The sequence below is a fragment of the Chironomus tepperi genome, unplaced genomic scaffold (assembly GCF_022539635.2).
Source record: "Chironomus tepperi strain 1889 unplaced genomic scaffold, CSIRO-AGI_Ctep_v1 contig_34, whole genome shotgun sequence".
In the NCBI taxonomy this organism is placed as follows: Eukaryota; Metazoa; Arthropoda; class Insecta; order Diptera; family Chironomidae; genus Chironomus; species Chironomus tepperi.
The window spans coordinates 1443062-1461246 of record NW_027226156.1 but is presented as its reverse complement, the minus strand read 5'-3'; the positions used below and the strand labels follow the sequence as shown (position 1 = coordinate 1461246).

The 18185-nt window shown below is 33.9% G+C and overlaps 1 protein-coding gene across 6 annotated transcripts in view; it reads right to left on the bottom strand.

The window, feature by feature from the left end:
• The window catches only part of unc-13, a 115878-nt gene that overhangs the window by 89020 nt on the left and 8673 nt on the right, over positions 1 to 18185 (bottom strand). For all 6 annotated transcript variants that reach the window (XM_070646719.1, XM_070646753.1, XM_070646727.1 and 3 more), the window contains exons 3-5: positions 8186 to 8318; positions 4621 to 5214; positions 553 to 855 (exon numbers count right to left, since the gene is read on the bottom strand). In XM_070646719.1, coding sequence (XP_070502820.1) covers positions 553 to 855; positions 4621 to 5214; positions 8186 to 8318 — 1030 coding nt within the window. The remainder of the gene's footprint in view (positions 1 to 552; positions 856 to 4620; positions 5215 to 8185; positions 8319 to 18185) is intronic.

The window sequence follows — 18185 nt, the reverse complement described above, 5'->3', positions numbered from 1 at the left end:
GGGCTTTTTTTTTGTTGTGTATCAGATCAAGCTTTATTGGAAACAAATTTATGAGGTTGGAGATATATGTGAGTATTGTTTTGGGTATTGGCAAGCGGTAGACAGCAATAAAGGCTGTTTTTGGGTTCTTTTTAGGTGAGGCAATGCTTGAAGTAAGTAAATAAATCCGGACATTGGATTGACTCTTTAAAAATTCTAGTACTTCATCAGGCATCTAGTACTTCGACATGAATCTAGTATTTTGTCATGAATCTAGTACTTCACAGAAATTTGAGTTCTTCATCATTAATCTAATATTTCAAAAAATTTTAGTAATTAATAAAAAATCTAGTACTTCTTCAAAAATCTAGTACTTCACTAAAATTGTAGTACTTCATCATGAAACTAGCATTATTTGATAGACCATGAAAGCTCTAGTCCTCAACATAACATCCGCTAATACCTTCATAAACCATCCACAGCATCAAAAACCAAACTCGCTCAAGTAACTCAATCAAAGCTACCACAACAATAAATCCTCCAATTAATCCCTCAAAACAGCATCTCACTCACCTGTGCCCAAATCCATCGTTAACACTTTGACTATAACTAAGTGGCGGTTGCGGTAGCTTCTTATTACTATTATTATAACCCATATCATACATCATATCACCATTCTGCCATTGTTGGCTGTTCTGATGTCCATAAGAGTCAAAATAGTCATCATTATTGTGATTTGAATTATAGTTTAATTCACTACATGTATCAAATGGCTCAAATTGGTCCTCATCGTACATCAGCGTATTTTGACGCTCTAAATTTCGTCGACTTAGTTGACGTACTGTCCTGTGTGTTGGTCGATTGTAATTTGTTGAGCTGAATAAGCACAAAAAGGGAGAATAAAAAAATTATTAAGAAAATATTTTCTTGTTCTGTTTTTTAATTAAATGAATAAATTAGAAATGAGAATTAATTGAAAAAAGGTTCGAGAATTTTACTTTCATTTATTCTTTGCTTGTTCGTAATGATCGATAAAAAAAATTAAATAAAATGACCGTTTAGGGACAATGAAGAAGTGAAATGAATATTCGTAGAATTATTTTAATCGTTGGAATTTTAGTGATTTTTTGGTTGAGTCAAGAGAGTGTGAATTGGTGGGGAATAATTAGGAAAATCTAGTACATCTGTTGATAATCTAGTACAATTTGTCGACAATCTAGTACAATTTGTCAATATTCTACGTCGATTTGTCAATATTGTAGTACAAATTGTCGATAACCTAGTACAATTAGTCAATAATCTAGTCCTATTTGTCGATAATCTAGTCCTTTTTGTCAATAATCTAATCCAAGTAGTCGACAATCTAGTACAATTAGTCAATATTCTAGTACAACTAGTCAATATTCTAATACAATTAGCCAACAATCTAGTACATCTTTCAGTAATCTAGTACAATTTGACAATGATCTAGTACAATATGTCAATAATAAGTCAAAATTCTAGCACATCTGTTGATAATCTAGTGAATTTTTTAGTAATCTAGTACAATTAGTCTATGATCTGGTACATCATCACCCAATCCCATCTCCAAGCACAAATCACTTTCCACCCATTTTATCTCAAACAATCACGCATTTACTCTAATCCCCAACGGTCTCGTCGACCTTTTCCGCTCATTTACTGAATACATTTTTATCAATCTACATATCTTATGTGTGCAGATAAGCCATTATGAGCAAATATAACTGTGTAAACCTTTAGAAAAATTATGTATAAATAAATACAGTGGCTTGTCATTTGACTATTGTTACATAATCAATGAAGTTGAAGGTTGGATAAGTTAATCGATAAAGTTTTAATGCCTTGCAATAATAAATAAGTCATTAGACTACAATTAGGCTGTGGATCTGTTAATTTAATGGACAAGGACCTGAAAAGCTTCCAAATTAATTTAGCATAGCTTCATGCAAAGTTCCATCATCCCAATTACGCCGTGAGGTAGGAACAGCAGCACAAAATAAATCAAATTTACTTTTTTATGGAGATAGCACAAAGGTCAATTATTCTACAATAGAATTCAAAGCCTGTCTGAATTTTTTTTCAAAGAAAATTTTTTCTCTTTGTTTGGCAACCAACTCGGCAAGCTTTCAAGAGTCAACAATGGACCTCGACCCATCGTTGTGTCTAAAAATAAAATGTTGTGGAAGTCACATACTTTTTTTTTGCATGTTTTGTAGAGTTAATTGTTCAATTGTGATGAACAGATTGTCGTGATTTACAAATTGGTATGGATATTGAATATGAGCTTCATTTAAGCTGAGCATTGTCCAAGCTATGATATGATCAGGCTAAGCGCCACTCAATAAAAGCGTTCAAGCTGCGTCTCAGTCAGACAAGCTTCAGAAAAGCCGAACGTTGATCTAACTGAGCATCAATCTAAGCGTCAGTCAAGCTGAATGTCAATAAAGCTGTACGTCGGTCAAGCTGAGCATCAATCAAGCAGAACTTTGGTCAAGCTGAACATCACTGAAGCTGAGCGTCGATCAAGCTTAGTGTTGGTCAAGATGAGCCTCAGTCAGCCTGAGGATTTTTCAAGCAGAACCATTGAAAGTTGAGCTTCAGTTAAGTTGATTTCCAGTAAAGCTGAGCGACACTCAAAGCTAATAACTTTCAAAAAGCCCAAAAATTCATATCCACAAACTCAAACCTCAAATATATGCAAAAATTCCAAGGACAATATCAATCAATTGCACAGATTTTTCTCTCGACCTAAACACACCCAACAGTAATAAAATTCACAACCAAACCTTTTTATTAACAAAAAAAAAAAAATAAAATAAAATTTCATAAGCAAAAAAAAAAGAAACTTTTTTCATCAAAAAGAATAAGCATAAAAAGTTGGATTTAGGGCAAAATTAATCAACCGAATACAACAAAAAAGTAAACATTTATTAGCATTTAAATTTGAAAAAAATAATAATTTCTAATGAATAATCAATATTTACATATTTAACTGTAAATCGAAATTTATATTAGCCCCAAAAAAAACATGGATTTAAAGAGGAACAGCAAGCATAAAAATCAATATTCACAGAATTCTTGAGAAGCTTTCGTCTGAGACGGAATGTGATGTTATAACATATTTCAATTGTGTTCAACAGGAATGGAGAAATTGTGTTATATAAAGAAGCATGTAAATAACGACAATCTGCAAGTATTGGAGATTGTTTGGGTGGTAGAGGGGATTAGGCGCTGATTTGAGGGAAGAGTGGATTGGAATTTGAGGTTAGGATGCTGTTAGGAGCTCTGGTGTAGTATATTATAGTATATTATAGTATATTATAGTATATTATAGTATATTCTACTGTATTCTGCTATATTTCACTCAATTCTACTGTATTACAGATCCAGAAGCTCCACCAAGTCAATTTAGCGCCTCACAGACCCAACATCCACCAAATTCCACTCAAATTTCCAAGCTATTCACAAAAATATCCAAAAATACCTCAACATCCCCAGCAAAAACGTGTCACAAAACAGCATAAAATGCTAAACAGACATTAACCTTTACAAAAATAAAGAAAAAAAAGCCTTTTTGCCTTCAAAATCAGAACAATTTCTGATCAAAAAATAAAAATCCCCAAAATAGTCAACAAATTTCACTACAAATTCACCTTAACAGGCAACAGAATGTGACTTTCATTTCCGATCAACATCACAGACAGAGGATCGCATAAATTTAATCATACAAATGTAGCCGTTGGCACGTGACATCAGCCAAAAGCAGATAATGTTTTACACACAAAGATACACACAAAAAATTTCCGAGAAATTAAATATATATTATGAGAGGATGTCTAAGATGGGGGAATGTCGTTAACATGAAGAAAAAAAACACAGGCTAGATAGACGTAATAACATGAAATAAGAAGAAGGAGGACTGAAAAGACCCCTTGAACAGAAGATATTTGATAATCATAGACTGTAAGAGATTGTCATCGTCACCTTATCGGAAATAGATCTATTATCATTTGTGTCGAGATATAACAGTTGGGAAAAAGTTTATTTTTGATTCTGTTTTTTAAGGTAAGGAAAATTGGGTAATCTTTTGTTAGTTTTGAAGGATTTCCTCCAAAAAAAAATCGGGTATGATATAGTAGAGACCAATTTGTGGACAATCTAGTACAATTTTTGAAAAAATCTAGTACAATTCATGAACATTCTCGTCCATTTTATCAAAAATTTAGTCCAACTTAGGAAAAATCTAGTCCAATTCATGAATGATCTGGTCCAATTTATGAACAATCTAGTCCAATTCATGAGCAATCTAGTACATTCATGGAAAATCTGGTACAATTCATCAAAATTTAGTCCAATTCATGAAATTCTGTTCAAATTCATGAACAATCTAGTCCAATTAATGAACAATCTAGTCCAACTTATGAACAATCTAGTTCGATTCATGAATAATCTAGTCCAGTTCAGTCCAAGTCATGATTAATCTAGTACATTGTATGAAAAATCTTTTACAATTCATTCCAATCTAGTCCAACCTAGTTCAATTCATAAGCAATTTAGTAAAATTCTCAAAAAATCTAGTACAAATTTCCAAAAAATAATCTAGTCCATAAGTACACTCACCTCATTGGTCTTGAATTATAATACAAAGCACCATCTTCATAATTTTCACCATCCTCAGCATCCTCATAAATATCATCATCCTCATCCGGATATTCTCTATTATGATAATTATTACAGTCATAATATTGCCTCTCATCACGCTCATACGAATTCTGCCTTGACGTCTCAAGCGATGACATCGGTGTCGTCGCTGATACACCAAAACTATTCTGATGATGATTATTCATCATTTGATAATTATAATCCGTTTGATAGTCACCATAATTCTCAATGTATTGCTCATTCTGATTATTTTGATAATTAATCATTTTACCATCGGTCGCATTCTGATTGTCGACATCATACGGCAACTCAAAGTGTAGATCAAGTAGTATCATATGACCAGTTGGATCGCGAGTGCCTTGCACCTCGCCATTTACTGTCACCAAATCCGCATCGATTGTAAACCATTGTTCATATGTTGCTGGATATTCAAATTGATTGTATGGCAGGGTGTCGAGTGGAATGTATTGGAAGCCGAGGGCACGATCGAGAATGAGATTCTTGCACCATACTTCAATGACGACGCCGGAATTTGAAGTTGCGTTTGTTTCGCTGTATGGAATAAAGAGAAAAAAAATGGATTAAATTAGTTTTGGTAAATTGAGTAAGCTATGCATCTATGGTGGATATCCATCCCCCTTTGGGTGATCTAAATCTAGATTCACCCATGCCTGACTGACCTGTACGGTTAGTAAAGTAAATAATTGAGTTAGTTTGATGATTGCTGAGTTTATTTACATTAACAGATTACTTTCTGAATATTCAGAATTAAGGGTGAATAATGATGAATTTTCGGAAGGTCGGCAATCTCAATGTAAGATTTGTTAGATCTTTAATTGAGTGTTTTACGACCCGGAAAGAACTAATTGTAAATTGATTGTTTTAGAGAGCATAGCTCAGCATAGCTATGAAGTGTTAATAAGGGAAGTATCCAAATTTTCATACACCCTTCCTCTTTCCTGCTTGGTCATCCTGTCTCCCCATGTCCTTGCCCCATGTCTGTCTGTTCCCATGTCTGTCTGTCCCCATGTCTGTCTGTCCCCATGTCTGTCTGTCCCCATGTCTGTCTGTCCCCATGTCTGTCTGTCCCCATGTCTGTCTGTCCCCATGTCTGTCTGTCTGTCTGTCTCCAAGTGTCTCCCCAAGTCTATCCAAGGGTACAAAACTGATCAAAAAACGACAAAATTCCAATCAATCAGTTCCACACCCAGAGCTACCATATGTTACCCGGAAAAACTCTCTCTGATACATATCCACAAAGAGCTGAAACCCAATAACCTCAAAATAAGAAGCTTATCTGAAACCTTTCACATACTTTTTAATAAAAAAAAAGGAACAAAAAATTTAATATAAATGTTTATTCCTTTCACTAAATTAAATTTGACAATGTGCCTTGAACATCCTATAATTTCATTCAATTTATATCATGAATATTATGTTCCCGCTAGAACTTTGTTTCTCTTTGAACTTTTACTGTGCATGTGCCACGCGTGTCTCTTTCTGTTTTTTTAAAGCGAACTTTTTTGTTATTTTTAGAATAAATGGGAAAATTTTTAGAGTTTTTTTGGGGAAGCTTTTATTGAAAATTGCTTGATAAAAGTCTCATTCAAATTATTCAATTTTTCCAAAATTTTCTTATTTTTCCATGAAAATTATTGCGTTCTTTTATCAACTTTACAGACATTTAGATTCCTATATTCATGCACGTATGCCATAGAAATTTTTTAAAAATTCTACGCATCACATAACTTTGTCGCAGTAAGAAAATGTAAAATAAATTCTAGTGAAAGTCAACAAGTAATTATAATACCCCACGTGTAATGTGCTTGATATAATTTGTAAAATGTAATTCCAATGGCATTTCTGTGACTATTTATGGAGACTTAGTGGTTTCTTTTAAAATCAATATTGATGACAAATTGTGGGAAAATTTAAGGAAGTTATGGATGAATTCTGAGAAATTTTACTAAAACAGAAGTTCGAAGATGGCCGAAGATGATCGAAGATTACCGAAGCCGACCGAAGACGACCGAAGACGACCGACGACTGAAGACCGATTCCCGAGGACCAAAAGGTTTGATATTCAAAGTCTTCTACTCCCCTGAATACCCCCTTTACCCCAAAATACCCTTAAACTCACCCCCAATTCCACCCCAACTTCATCTCAACTCTTCAAATAAAATCCACAAATTTAATCCTCAATTTAAAAACTGTAATCATTCATCCACTGATACCGTTTTATATTTATAGACAGGATAACCTAAAAAAAGGTACGAAAGCATCATGAAAAAAGCTTTGAATTAATACAGAAAATGTTTTTGACCTTTTTTATATTTTATTTAGTTTAAAAAAAAGTTTTTTTTTTCTATGAAAAATTGTACAAAAACAAAGCAAAAAAACGAAATAAATAAATTGGATTTTTCTGAGCTATTTGAGTGACTCGTGACTAGTATTTAATTTAGAATTGTTTGATGAATGAAAAGCTTTTGTGATAATTTTTTATAATGAAAAAATATTTTTTAATTTGTAGTACTTAAAATTTGAAGCTTATTAATTAGTTTGAAATTAGGTTAAAATTGGGTTAGTTTGAATTATAAATCATTTTTAAAAAGTTGAAAAAATAAAAATTGAAAATTTAAAAATTAAAAAATAAAAAACAAAAAATTTAAAAACTAAAAATTAAAAAAAAATTAAAAATTAAAAATTTAAATTTTTTTAATTTGAAACATTTTGAATTTTGAATTTTTCAATTTTTAAATTTTAAATTTTTCAAATTTTAACTTTTTCAAATTTTCAATTTTTTAAATTTTCAATTTTTCAAATTTTTATTTTATTTATTTCACAATCCACACTAATTTCCCCAAACATTGCATTTGCCATCCTGACTATTTCACCGAACTCATCCACAAAACCAATTAAAATTACCATTTTCGAATCAATTTCCCGTCTCAAATCTCAATAATCTCCATAAAATTTGTCATAATATCAATTATATCTGAATATTATTAATCACAAATTTTCATCCCCAAATGATTACCTTTGGCGCTCGTTATTGTTATGTTTATCAATAATAATTACTGTTATGATTTGTGTTGAGTTGAATTTTGTCACATTTGTGCTTAAATTTCAGGTGATTTTTGGGGATAATTGATTTTTAATGGATTTTAGCTCATGAAATTGATGATTAAAATTAATTGAAAATTTGTATGAATTTTTGAGGTTGAAGATAAATCTTAAGACGTGTCAGGGTGGGGAATGAGGTGAAGTTTGACCCCAGCTCCTCAAAATTATTTTGGAGAGGGACTAAAGGGACTGTTTTCAGGAGGGTCAACCCTCATCCCCAACTTTTCTCTGTTTTAAATAAAATTCTTCAGAATTCCCTCTAAATTGTGAATTTCCAGACATGGAGGGGTATTCAAGGATAATCTAGGCGTAATCCAGGGGTAGATTATCATTTTCACCATTACCTAATTTCCAAACGTCCCCCCATAAAACCCCATAAAATCATCAAATATATACTCACAATAGAAAGTCTTGATTCCACACCGGTTCTGCACCCTTGACAGTTTGTGTTGTTGTTTTGACATTTTGGACCTTGACATTAACATATGTATTGTTCTGTGATGCCTGTTCGCCAACGTATTTTGCACGTTTTACTGGAAAATTTCAAATAAATTTATTAGAAAAAATTTTAAAATTTTAAGGAACAAAAAATTTGCGAATTTTAAGATTATTGGACATATTTAGGATTTTACAGCCATTATCCCACAAATGTTCACATTCCCACACTTAATTCATCCTTATTCACATCAAATTTTTCATAAATTATTCCATAATTTTCCAAGAATTACATAAAATTTTCACATCCTACCGAAAATGTTGAACAAAAGTTTCTCAGAAAATCCGCAAGCAAAACTTTGTGTGCTCAAATGTGATTCTCAAGGTTAAAATGTAGAGATTACAGTGTTGAACACATTTCATTTCCACTTACTTGCTCCATATTTCATGCAAAACTTTCTTAAGATTGTAGAAAATTATATCCAAAATTACACGTGTAATCTCGTCTACATTTACCGCAAATAACGACAATTTTAATTACTTTGAATTCCTTTAGATGTTAGGATGAAGAGGAAATGGCTTAAGTGCTATGGTCAGGGGTGTACTCAGGGGGGTGAAGGGTTCATCCGCCTACCCCTCTCCCTCAAACTCCCCCTGTCCTCTTTTGTCATCTAATTTAGACAAAATTGTTCATTTTTCTAGGATTTTTCATCAAAAAAGTACCAAAACCCCCTGAATTTTTGGGATCCTTACCCCATTCCCTTTGCCCCCACTAAATTGCTGCCCACCCCCCTTCCCCCGGTAATTTCTTAATCACTTTGACACTTTTACAGCCCATTAAATTCCTCATTTGATCCTCACAAAACTTCAATCATTTAGACACAATTAGTCGGGCATTAAAAAGTGCATTTGGATCTTCTTAATTTCCCCCAAAAAGAATATTTCATCACAGCATGCGATAAAAGGAAAAAGGTTGAATAAGGGGAAAGTCTATAATGTTCAGTGTGTCTAAATTGCTTTTCTATATACAGCTTTTAACTCAATTTTATTCTTCTTATTTCAATTCATTCTGTGCCATTTCTTTCATTATTTACCCCTTCTCTCTATGTTACGTTGAATGCGACTGGATGGAATAGAGAAATTCATTAAGTTGAGGAGATGAGTTTGGGTTTGATGAGGAATAAGATGCATTTGAAGTTTGGGATTTTAACTTCACTGTTCTATTTTTGTTTAGAAACCTAACCTCAAAGTCAAGTTGCAGAATCCTAACCACAAAGTCAAGATCCAGAATCCTAATCTCAAAGTCCACTTGCACAATCCTAACCTCAAAGTCTCATTCCAGATTCCTAACCTCAAAGTCCAATTCCAGAATATTTTTAGAATCCTAACCTCAAAATCAATTTTCGACTACCTAACCTTAAATTCCTACCTGCAACCCTACCATAAATCAGATTCAATTCCACTTCAAACATCAAAGCTCTTTTGTAACCTAACCCAATGATCTTCATATTCAGCAATATACAAAAAATCTACCTCACACCTCCAATCCCCCCACCTTAATCTACCACTAAAGATGGATGGAATTGGATGAATTTCAGCTCACATAACCGTCAAAACATTTTCATTTTCTTCATCTTATTTCCCAACACTTTTTTTATTCTTTTATTCTCAATTTTCGCTCGTTTTGAGTTTAATGTCGTACAAAAGAAGAAATTTTCACTTTTTTTTTTGTGTGTGCCTTTCAATGTTAAACTTCCTTCCATTCATGAGCATGATTCTGCATGCGTGTGTGTGTGTGTTTGTGACTTCCTAAGCTCAATTTTCTTTACATAATGTGCTCGTTTTTTGCTCTTTTCATCTTTATTGCTGTAACATTCATACAGAAATATGCTAAATTCATTGTGGATTCAATTAAAATACGAATAATGAGGCTAGAAAATGTGAAGACTTTAAAAGGGTTTTGCTGCTGCGGGGCTATGATGAAAATTTTAAATGTCAAACTAAGTGGAATTATTGATGATGATTTTTGGGGAAGGAAGTTGATACTTTGTTGTGGGATTGAGATGGTATAGGCTAACTTGTCAGTGTAGTCAGACTTCATATGCGTCACGGAACAATTTGTTGTAGCAAGCCTCGACATGGAACAGTGCTTTACAGAGGGGTGTCTATGCTAAAGAGTGTGTGTCTATAGTGATCAAGACTTGATTCAGGACTCAATGTAGTGTTTATGGAAGAGATATACTGAGTATCAATCCCCCAAGGGTCAGACACTTCAATGTACTGTACTGTACTTACAGTGTAAATGCATTGAATGAGACAGTGAATCAACAACATGTTCTGAAACATCCAATTTTGCGGTTGTTCATCTGACTAGTCCTGAGCCCTGAAGTAGAAGCTTATCCAGAAGGGGAGGGGTAGGAGAAGAAGGGGATATCAATACAAGGAAGTACCCAGGAAAAGGAGCTTTTGGGGATGATTTGCGAGAAGTAATAAGTGAACTGTCTCTAAAAATCCCGAGAATCTCTCAAATCCATTCTATATCCTCCTCTCAATCATCCTCTCAGGTTTTACAAATTTCCCATGAATTTTAGTATCCATTGTAAGTCATCTGTAGACATCTATAGAGTAGGTGTTCGTGCAGATTGCAGTATTGTCATATTCACAATTTCAATTAACAATTGTTCTTTGTAAAGCTTAAGGATAGCATTACTTTGAGTATTAAGAACAAAGAAAAAGTTGAAGTCAAAGCAAAATTTTTTCTTGAAAAAACAGAAAAATCTTGGAATTAATCCCACATAAAGAATTTATTTATGGTGAATTTGAAGGTTTTTGAGGGATTGAATATGAAAAGTTGGTATGTGGAGGCTGATGTAGGCATTATGTGGATGTGAAATTGGGTTAAATGAGCGATATTGGTCAAAAATTATCAAAATTTGTCAATTTTCCAAAAAATTACAGAAAACTGATCAAAATTTGTCCAAAAATTGACCAAAATGATTCAAAATTGAGCAAAAATGATCAAAAATGGAACAAATGTGACTAAAAATTGATCGAAAATGTGACTGATCAGTTCCATATCCTCTCCTGAGCCACTGTATACTCTGTCTCAAGTCAATAGATCTACTGCATTCCTTACTATCATCCATAACATCCCAGAGTACCCACAGTGTCATTCAGTACCCAATAGACACCCCACAAGCTCTACAAACCTCTCAAACCATTAATATCCTTCAAGTCACAGCACTTATTACCCAAATCTAGTCCAATCTACACCATCTAAATCCAACAGAAGCACCAAAAAAAGCCCCAAAAAAGAAATCCTCTCAACAATTCGCATTTCAGCGTGAATGAGTGAAAGCCTTCATTCTTACGAACACATAAAGCAACGGCAATGATAATGTTAATGGCATAAGGATCATCCCACACAGTTTAAGGCTAACCATTTCTTATCTTTTTTTTTTCTTCATGCCATCGTTGATGTTGAGATGAGAATTTAAGTCTGACTTTAAAGACTGCACAAGAACTTTAAAAATTTTGTCAGTTCCGCAAACTTTTTCACCTCTTTTTTTGTGCTTTTTCAATTTTTAAAAACTTTCTTTTTTCAATTCGATTCATATTTTCAAGGATCTAATGAGACATGACATGAAAGGAGAGGACTCTCGTTGAAAGAGAATCACAATAGAACTGGATGAATGAGAAAGGAAAATTTGTGAAGAAAAAAGCTGAGAAAAACATGAAGAAAAACTTAACGAAGGTCGTTGAGAAAAAGGGGTAGGAAAGCGAAGATTTGAAGATTTTGTGAAGGCGGCTGAATTTATTGAAGACAATGTGAAGGCGGCTGAATTTATTGAAGCTAGTGTGAAGGCACCTGAACTATATGAAGCTAGTGTTAATGCACCTGAACTATGTGAAGCTAGTGTGAAGGCACCTGAACTATTTGAAGCTAGTGTGAAGGCACCTGAACTATTTGAAGCTAGTGTGAAGGCATTTGATCTATTTGAAGCTAGTGTGAAGACACCTGAACTATATGAAGTCAATGTGAAGGCACCTGAACTATATAAAGCTAGTGTGAAGGCATCTGAACTATTTGATGCTAGTGTGAAGGCACCTGAACTATTTGAAGCTAGTGTGAAGGCACCTGAATGTCAAAAATACCAAAATAATTCATAAAATGAATTAAAATTGCAAAAATATGTCAAAAAGCCACAAAATTCTCTCACTAAATTGAAGCCACATTAGAGCATTTCAGAGAGCCAAAATAGAATTTTCACGAATTTTCTCTCAATTTTCCATCTCACATGTTCCTCCAAAAGCTCTCAATTTCCATCTTACTCTCCCAAAATCCATCCCCAAAAAAAGAGAGAACGAAACTTTTTTAGTCACAAAAATCCTAAAGGAATTTCGTTCATTTCCAAAAAAAATGTTTCCAAAGAGCAATAAAAAAAGAAAAATTCTTATTTTTGAGTAACAAGAAGAACAAAAGCATCAGCAGGACGAGAAAAAATAAGCAAAAACTTTTATCATCGACGAGTCGAGTGTTTCGTGTGAAATAGTAACTAATCGATTATTTTACAGCTCTCAGTGTTGTTGTTTGCCGTACATCACAACAATGTATAACAATGGATGTAAAAAAAAGCCTTCCTCTTTAACGTCATTTCATTCCTTTTGATCCTTTATTTGGCCTCTACGGTCCGTTCTCTCGATTTTTCAAGGATTCTTTTATCAAGTATAATCTCTGTGATGTGTTGGGCATGTTGGATGTTGGATTGAGTTAGTCGAGGCAATTGTGGGGATTTTGTCAGATTCAGGTGCATTTACACTAGCTTCAAATAGTTCAGGCGCCATCACACTAGCTTTAAGTAGTTCAGTTGCCTTCTCACTAGCTTCAAATAGTTCAGGTGCCTTCACACTAGCTTCAAATAGTTCAGGTGCCTTCACACTAGCTTCAAATAGTTCAGGTGCCTTCACACTAGCTCCAAATAGTTCAGGTGACTTCACAAATTCCCCCCAAAATTCTCATAAGGCACAATAAACTTTTTTGCAACTTTACCCTACAAATTATTGACGGCAACAAAAAAAAAAGTTGTGACGATGATAAAAAAGCGAATTTATTTTGAGTCATTCTTTGGGTTTAATGCTATTTCAAGGTTACAGTGATGACGGAAGTGATGATGAATTGAATATTCTGAGTGGATTGGGTTAATTTCAAAGGAAAGCATTTGAAAAACTTTTTTTGGGAATCGAATGACAAAGTTTTTCCATATTCAGATCCTTTTCACAACATAGGAGACCTCCTTAATTAATCAGCAAGGTCAACCGACGTATTTATCCACCAATGCAATCCAAACAACCCAAAAAAAGACATTATGCCTCAAAAAAAATTCTCATTTTGCACCCAAACACCGTAAAGTCTTCATAATTCACAGATTAATGATTATTTAGCATTACAAAGCGAAAAATGTCTCGCGACGTCTTTTTGCGGCTGTGACTTAGTGGTATAGGGTGTAGTCAGGGGTTGGATACCCACATGCTCCCCTTTTCCCCTCATTTTTGGAATTAATTTTCTAATTTTCTAGGATTTTTCTTGAAAATTATCCAAAAAAATCCCAAAATTTTTGGCCAATCCCCCCTGACTACACCAACCGCTGTCACATCCCCCACCCCCTTTCCCTCCCATCCGTCTATCGGCGCTATTTGTTCTCAATTTTTTTCGTGATTTATTTGCACTCATTTTTTGTGTGTATGTGTCAATCGATTGAAAATGATTGAGATGTTTGGCGATGATAAAAATGATTGAAAATGCGAATAAGAAGAGTTGCGTGGGGTGTGGGATGAGTGGTGTGGATGGTAGATATGACAATTTAATGTTTGTTATTATTCAACTAATTGAGTCTGATAAGAAAGACATTTTTTTGTGCTCTGTTGCTGGTGCTTCAATGACTTGTGTGTTGTTTTGTTGGATTGGAAATTGGGAATTTTTATGGAAATCAATCGATTTTATTTGTTTATTTATGGATGAGTTATGGATGACTAGATTGTTTATTGGGTTGTTTGTTTTGGGAGATCATTTTGAATATAAGGATGTGATTCGGGTGTCTTCACACTAGGTTTCCTATGTTCAGGTGCACTAGAGTTACACTAGAGTTCTAATATTCAGGAGCCTTCACATTAGAATTTTTGAGGTTAAGGTGCCTTCACACTAGTTTTGACATTCAGGTGCCTTCACACTAGGTTTCCTATGTTCAGGTGCCTTCACACTAGAGTTCTAACATTCAGGTGCCTTCACACTAGAGTTTTGACATTCAGGTGCCTTCACACTAGGTTTCCTATGTTCAGGTGCCTTCACACTAGAGCTCCAACATTCAGGTGCCTTCACACTACCTTCATAACTACATATTGTCAACTACAATGTATTTCCCATCAACATTAGTTCCTAAACTTGTTATTTTTATAGAAAATAAATAAAATATCATATCAATAAATGTATTTTTCACATGTATAGAGCATAAAAGTATAGAGACGAGTGGGGTTAGATAATAAAATTGCGATAACAAACAACTTGATGACGTTTAATTGTTTCGAAAAGTGGAAAAAATTTGTTGGAAATTTTATTGATCGAGGAATTGAGAATTGTTGGAAGTTGTTTTTGAGGATGTTAAGGGGATTATGAATCATCTCAGTTCCGATAAGGGTTTTCGTTATGGAGATTTTGTTTGTAGAAATTGAGTTGAGGCTTCTCGACGTTTTTTGTAATTCAATTTTGTGGACTTGAATTTGATTTGTGGCTTTATGCTGGATTGACTTTTTTTTGGTTGAAAATTCAGCTTTAAATGTCTTGGAAAAGGTCAGAAGCACATGATGCAGTAAGAATCACAAAAGTTATGCAGATTATTCAAATAATAATTGTTGTTTGCGTAAATGCTCTACATAACTGTATTCTCGCCCACAATAGCAAACATTGAGTCATTGTTATGCACGTTTAACTCAATCCTTTTGTTTCAAATTTGAATAGATTTTCATATCTTATGAAGTTAAACTTTTGAGTCGTACTTTTCGAGATTTCTGTATTGTTGACTTATTGGAAAAAGTTGGATCATCTCGGGTCGAGCTAGGTTTGGTCATCTCGGGTCGAGCAAAATACTGTCATCTCGGGTCGAGCTAAATTATGTCATCTTGGGTCGAGCTGAGTCAGATCATCTCGGGTTGAGCTGAGTTTGGTCATCTTGGATCGAGATAAGTTGAATCATCTTGAGTAGAGCTAAATTTGTTCATCTCGGGTAGAGCTAAGTTAAGTCATCTTGGGTCGAGCTAGATTCAACCCTTTCATGTCAAGCTAGGCTTTCGGATTTCAGCACTAATCCTCAATTCCTACAACGTCATTAAATTCCATTAAGATAAATCCATCAGTTACACAAATACCACAAATCCGTCCTTGTTATAATTTAATTTACAACATCATCAACATTCATAACTCATCGAAATCAGCATGCATGACTGAAGTGTTCCATCTACTCGTGTCGTTGTATAATTAGATGACTCTAATTGATAAATATTTACTTCCATTTTCATCCACGACAACCACTCTCAAGTCATATAACCGCAATATTTTTATTTCCTTTACTGACTCAATTTGTTTGTTCGATTCTCATTTTTTTTTGTGTCTTCATTTCTTCTTCTTTATTCAATTTCTGCTACTTGAAGACTTGCTTCTATTTATAGAGCAAGTCGGTTTATTGCTAGGTTTTTTATGTGTGCGACAATTTTATGTTTTAAAAAATGATATTTTTATGTCTCATACATTTTTTATTCATGATTATAAAGATAGCAGCTTAAGAAGCACAACGAAAATTTGATGACTCAATTCCGTTGAATCTGATGGAAAAATGCGCTTTATACATTAAACCTAGGGTGACTTTTTTACTTGTTAAAAATGATTTTCTTCTAATTCTTAAAATCAATTTTCTTTTTTAAATTTATCCAATTTATTTGACTTTTTATCTGACTTTCAACAAGAGCCTTACCTCTCGGGGTAATAATCGGCTTTGCGGATTTATGTCCGGAAAAAGCATTCAAAGATGAAAATATTTTTTTGGAATTTTTTGTGTAGGAATTACATTATTTTTTTTGAGTAAAATACAAGAAGGAATTAAGAAAATGAAATGAAAATGTAACAAATTATCTGGAGGAAGTTGAATTCTTACTGAGCTTCCGTTTGGGGTTTTTGGTGAGATATTTTGTGGTAATGTGTATTTATGAAACAGTGAACGTCCTTGAGAAAATCTTTCGACCCGAGATGACATAACTAAGCTCGACCCGAGATGACCAAATTTTTGCTCGACTCGAGATGACCAAACCTTGCTCGACCTGAAATGACTTAACTCAGCTTGACCCGAGATGATCTAATTTAGCTCAACCCGAGATGACATAACTTCGCTCGACCCGAGATGACTAAACTCAGCTCGACCCGAGATGACCAAATTTCATTACAATACAATCAATTTTCTACAGCAATAATAAAATTAATGCTAATTACTAATCTGCTCCATTTCCACTAATTTGATACTAATTAAAATTATAAATTCAAATGCCAAAATTCACATCCATTAGCGTTGCATAATCAAGTGCAGTCAAAATCCTTTGTGAATAATTTTTGCAAGCTCATCAAAACAGCTCTTACAAATGCAAGTATGCTTCACATGCTATGTATAATACCAAAGTAGTTTTTCATAGAATTCCCAGGGACTAAACAGCATACAGGAAGTAAATGTAAGTTTAAGCTAAAGTTCTGCATTTGTGCATCTCATAGCAGTGGTGGGTAACATATGGGTCAGGGTACAGGGTGTGGGAATGTCATGAATCGTATGCTGTGTGCTGTTTTGGTAACCAAAGTGTGTCTTGAGTTGTGACACTTGAAAATTTCATGAATTGGGGTTTTTGCCCCAGCTAACCACGATGGCATGTCACAGACCACTTGGTATGACGTGCCACACCACACAGGTTGACCACCCCTGATCCACACCATCAAAACTAATTCATTTTGTAAGAAAGAAACTCAAAGACAATCAACATCATGAGAATTTACGAGCTCATGTCAAACAATTTCAAGGTAAAGCAAGCAAGCAAGCAGTAAAATTAGAGAATCATGGGAAATCCTTAAGTGCTTTTGGAGTTGCTTTAAACAATCAAAACAAAATCAGTAAAAATGTTACCGAAAGTTCATAATGAGTTTGATGAACTTAACATTTGTGGGTGATGCTGACTGTAGGCTGAAATTGATTTAGATGATTTTTTTTTATGAAAAGGTCAATTGAGTTGTTCAATCGAGGAATAACAAGCCATTCAAGCTGAATAAATTAATACAAAATAAAAAAGTTCAAATTTGTTGCAGGACTCACAGTTGGAAGTCATTTCAGCTGAAAATGTTACTGATTTGTTATGAAAAATTATGCTTGTAATTGAATTATGAGGTGTGAACACGTGGTGATGTCAAATATGTGTATGAGAGATGTTACTGTACATAGAGATTCTTACTTTACTGAGATGAGATTGACCTAGTTTGCGTTGACATAGTAATACACATGTCGTGTTTTGTTACTTTTATTGATTCGTTTTTTTTTTTGTTTTATAAGATTAATGTGGATAGAAAGGGGTACACAGCTATGTGAAAAAGGGGTGCACAACTATGAACAAGAGACTCATTTCTTTGAAAGGGCTGAAAAACTATCAAAATTAAGCATAAACTACGAAAAGTGGTACAAAGCTATAAAATCTAGTGTACAAAACTATGAATAAGGGGTACACAACTATGAATAAGGGATACAAAACTATGAATAAGGGGTACACAACTATTAATAAGGGATACAAATTTATGAATAAGGAGTACAAAACTATTAATAAGGGATACAAAGCTACGAATAAAGGGCTACAAAACTATGAATAAGGGGTACAAAGCAATGAATAAGGGG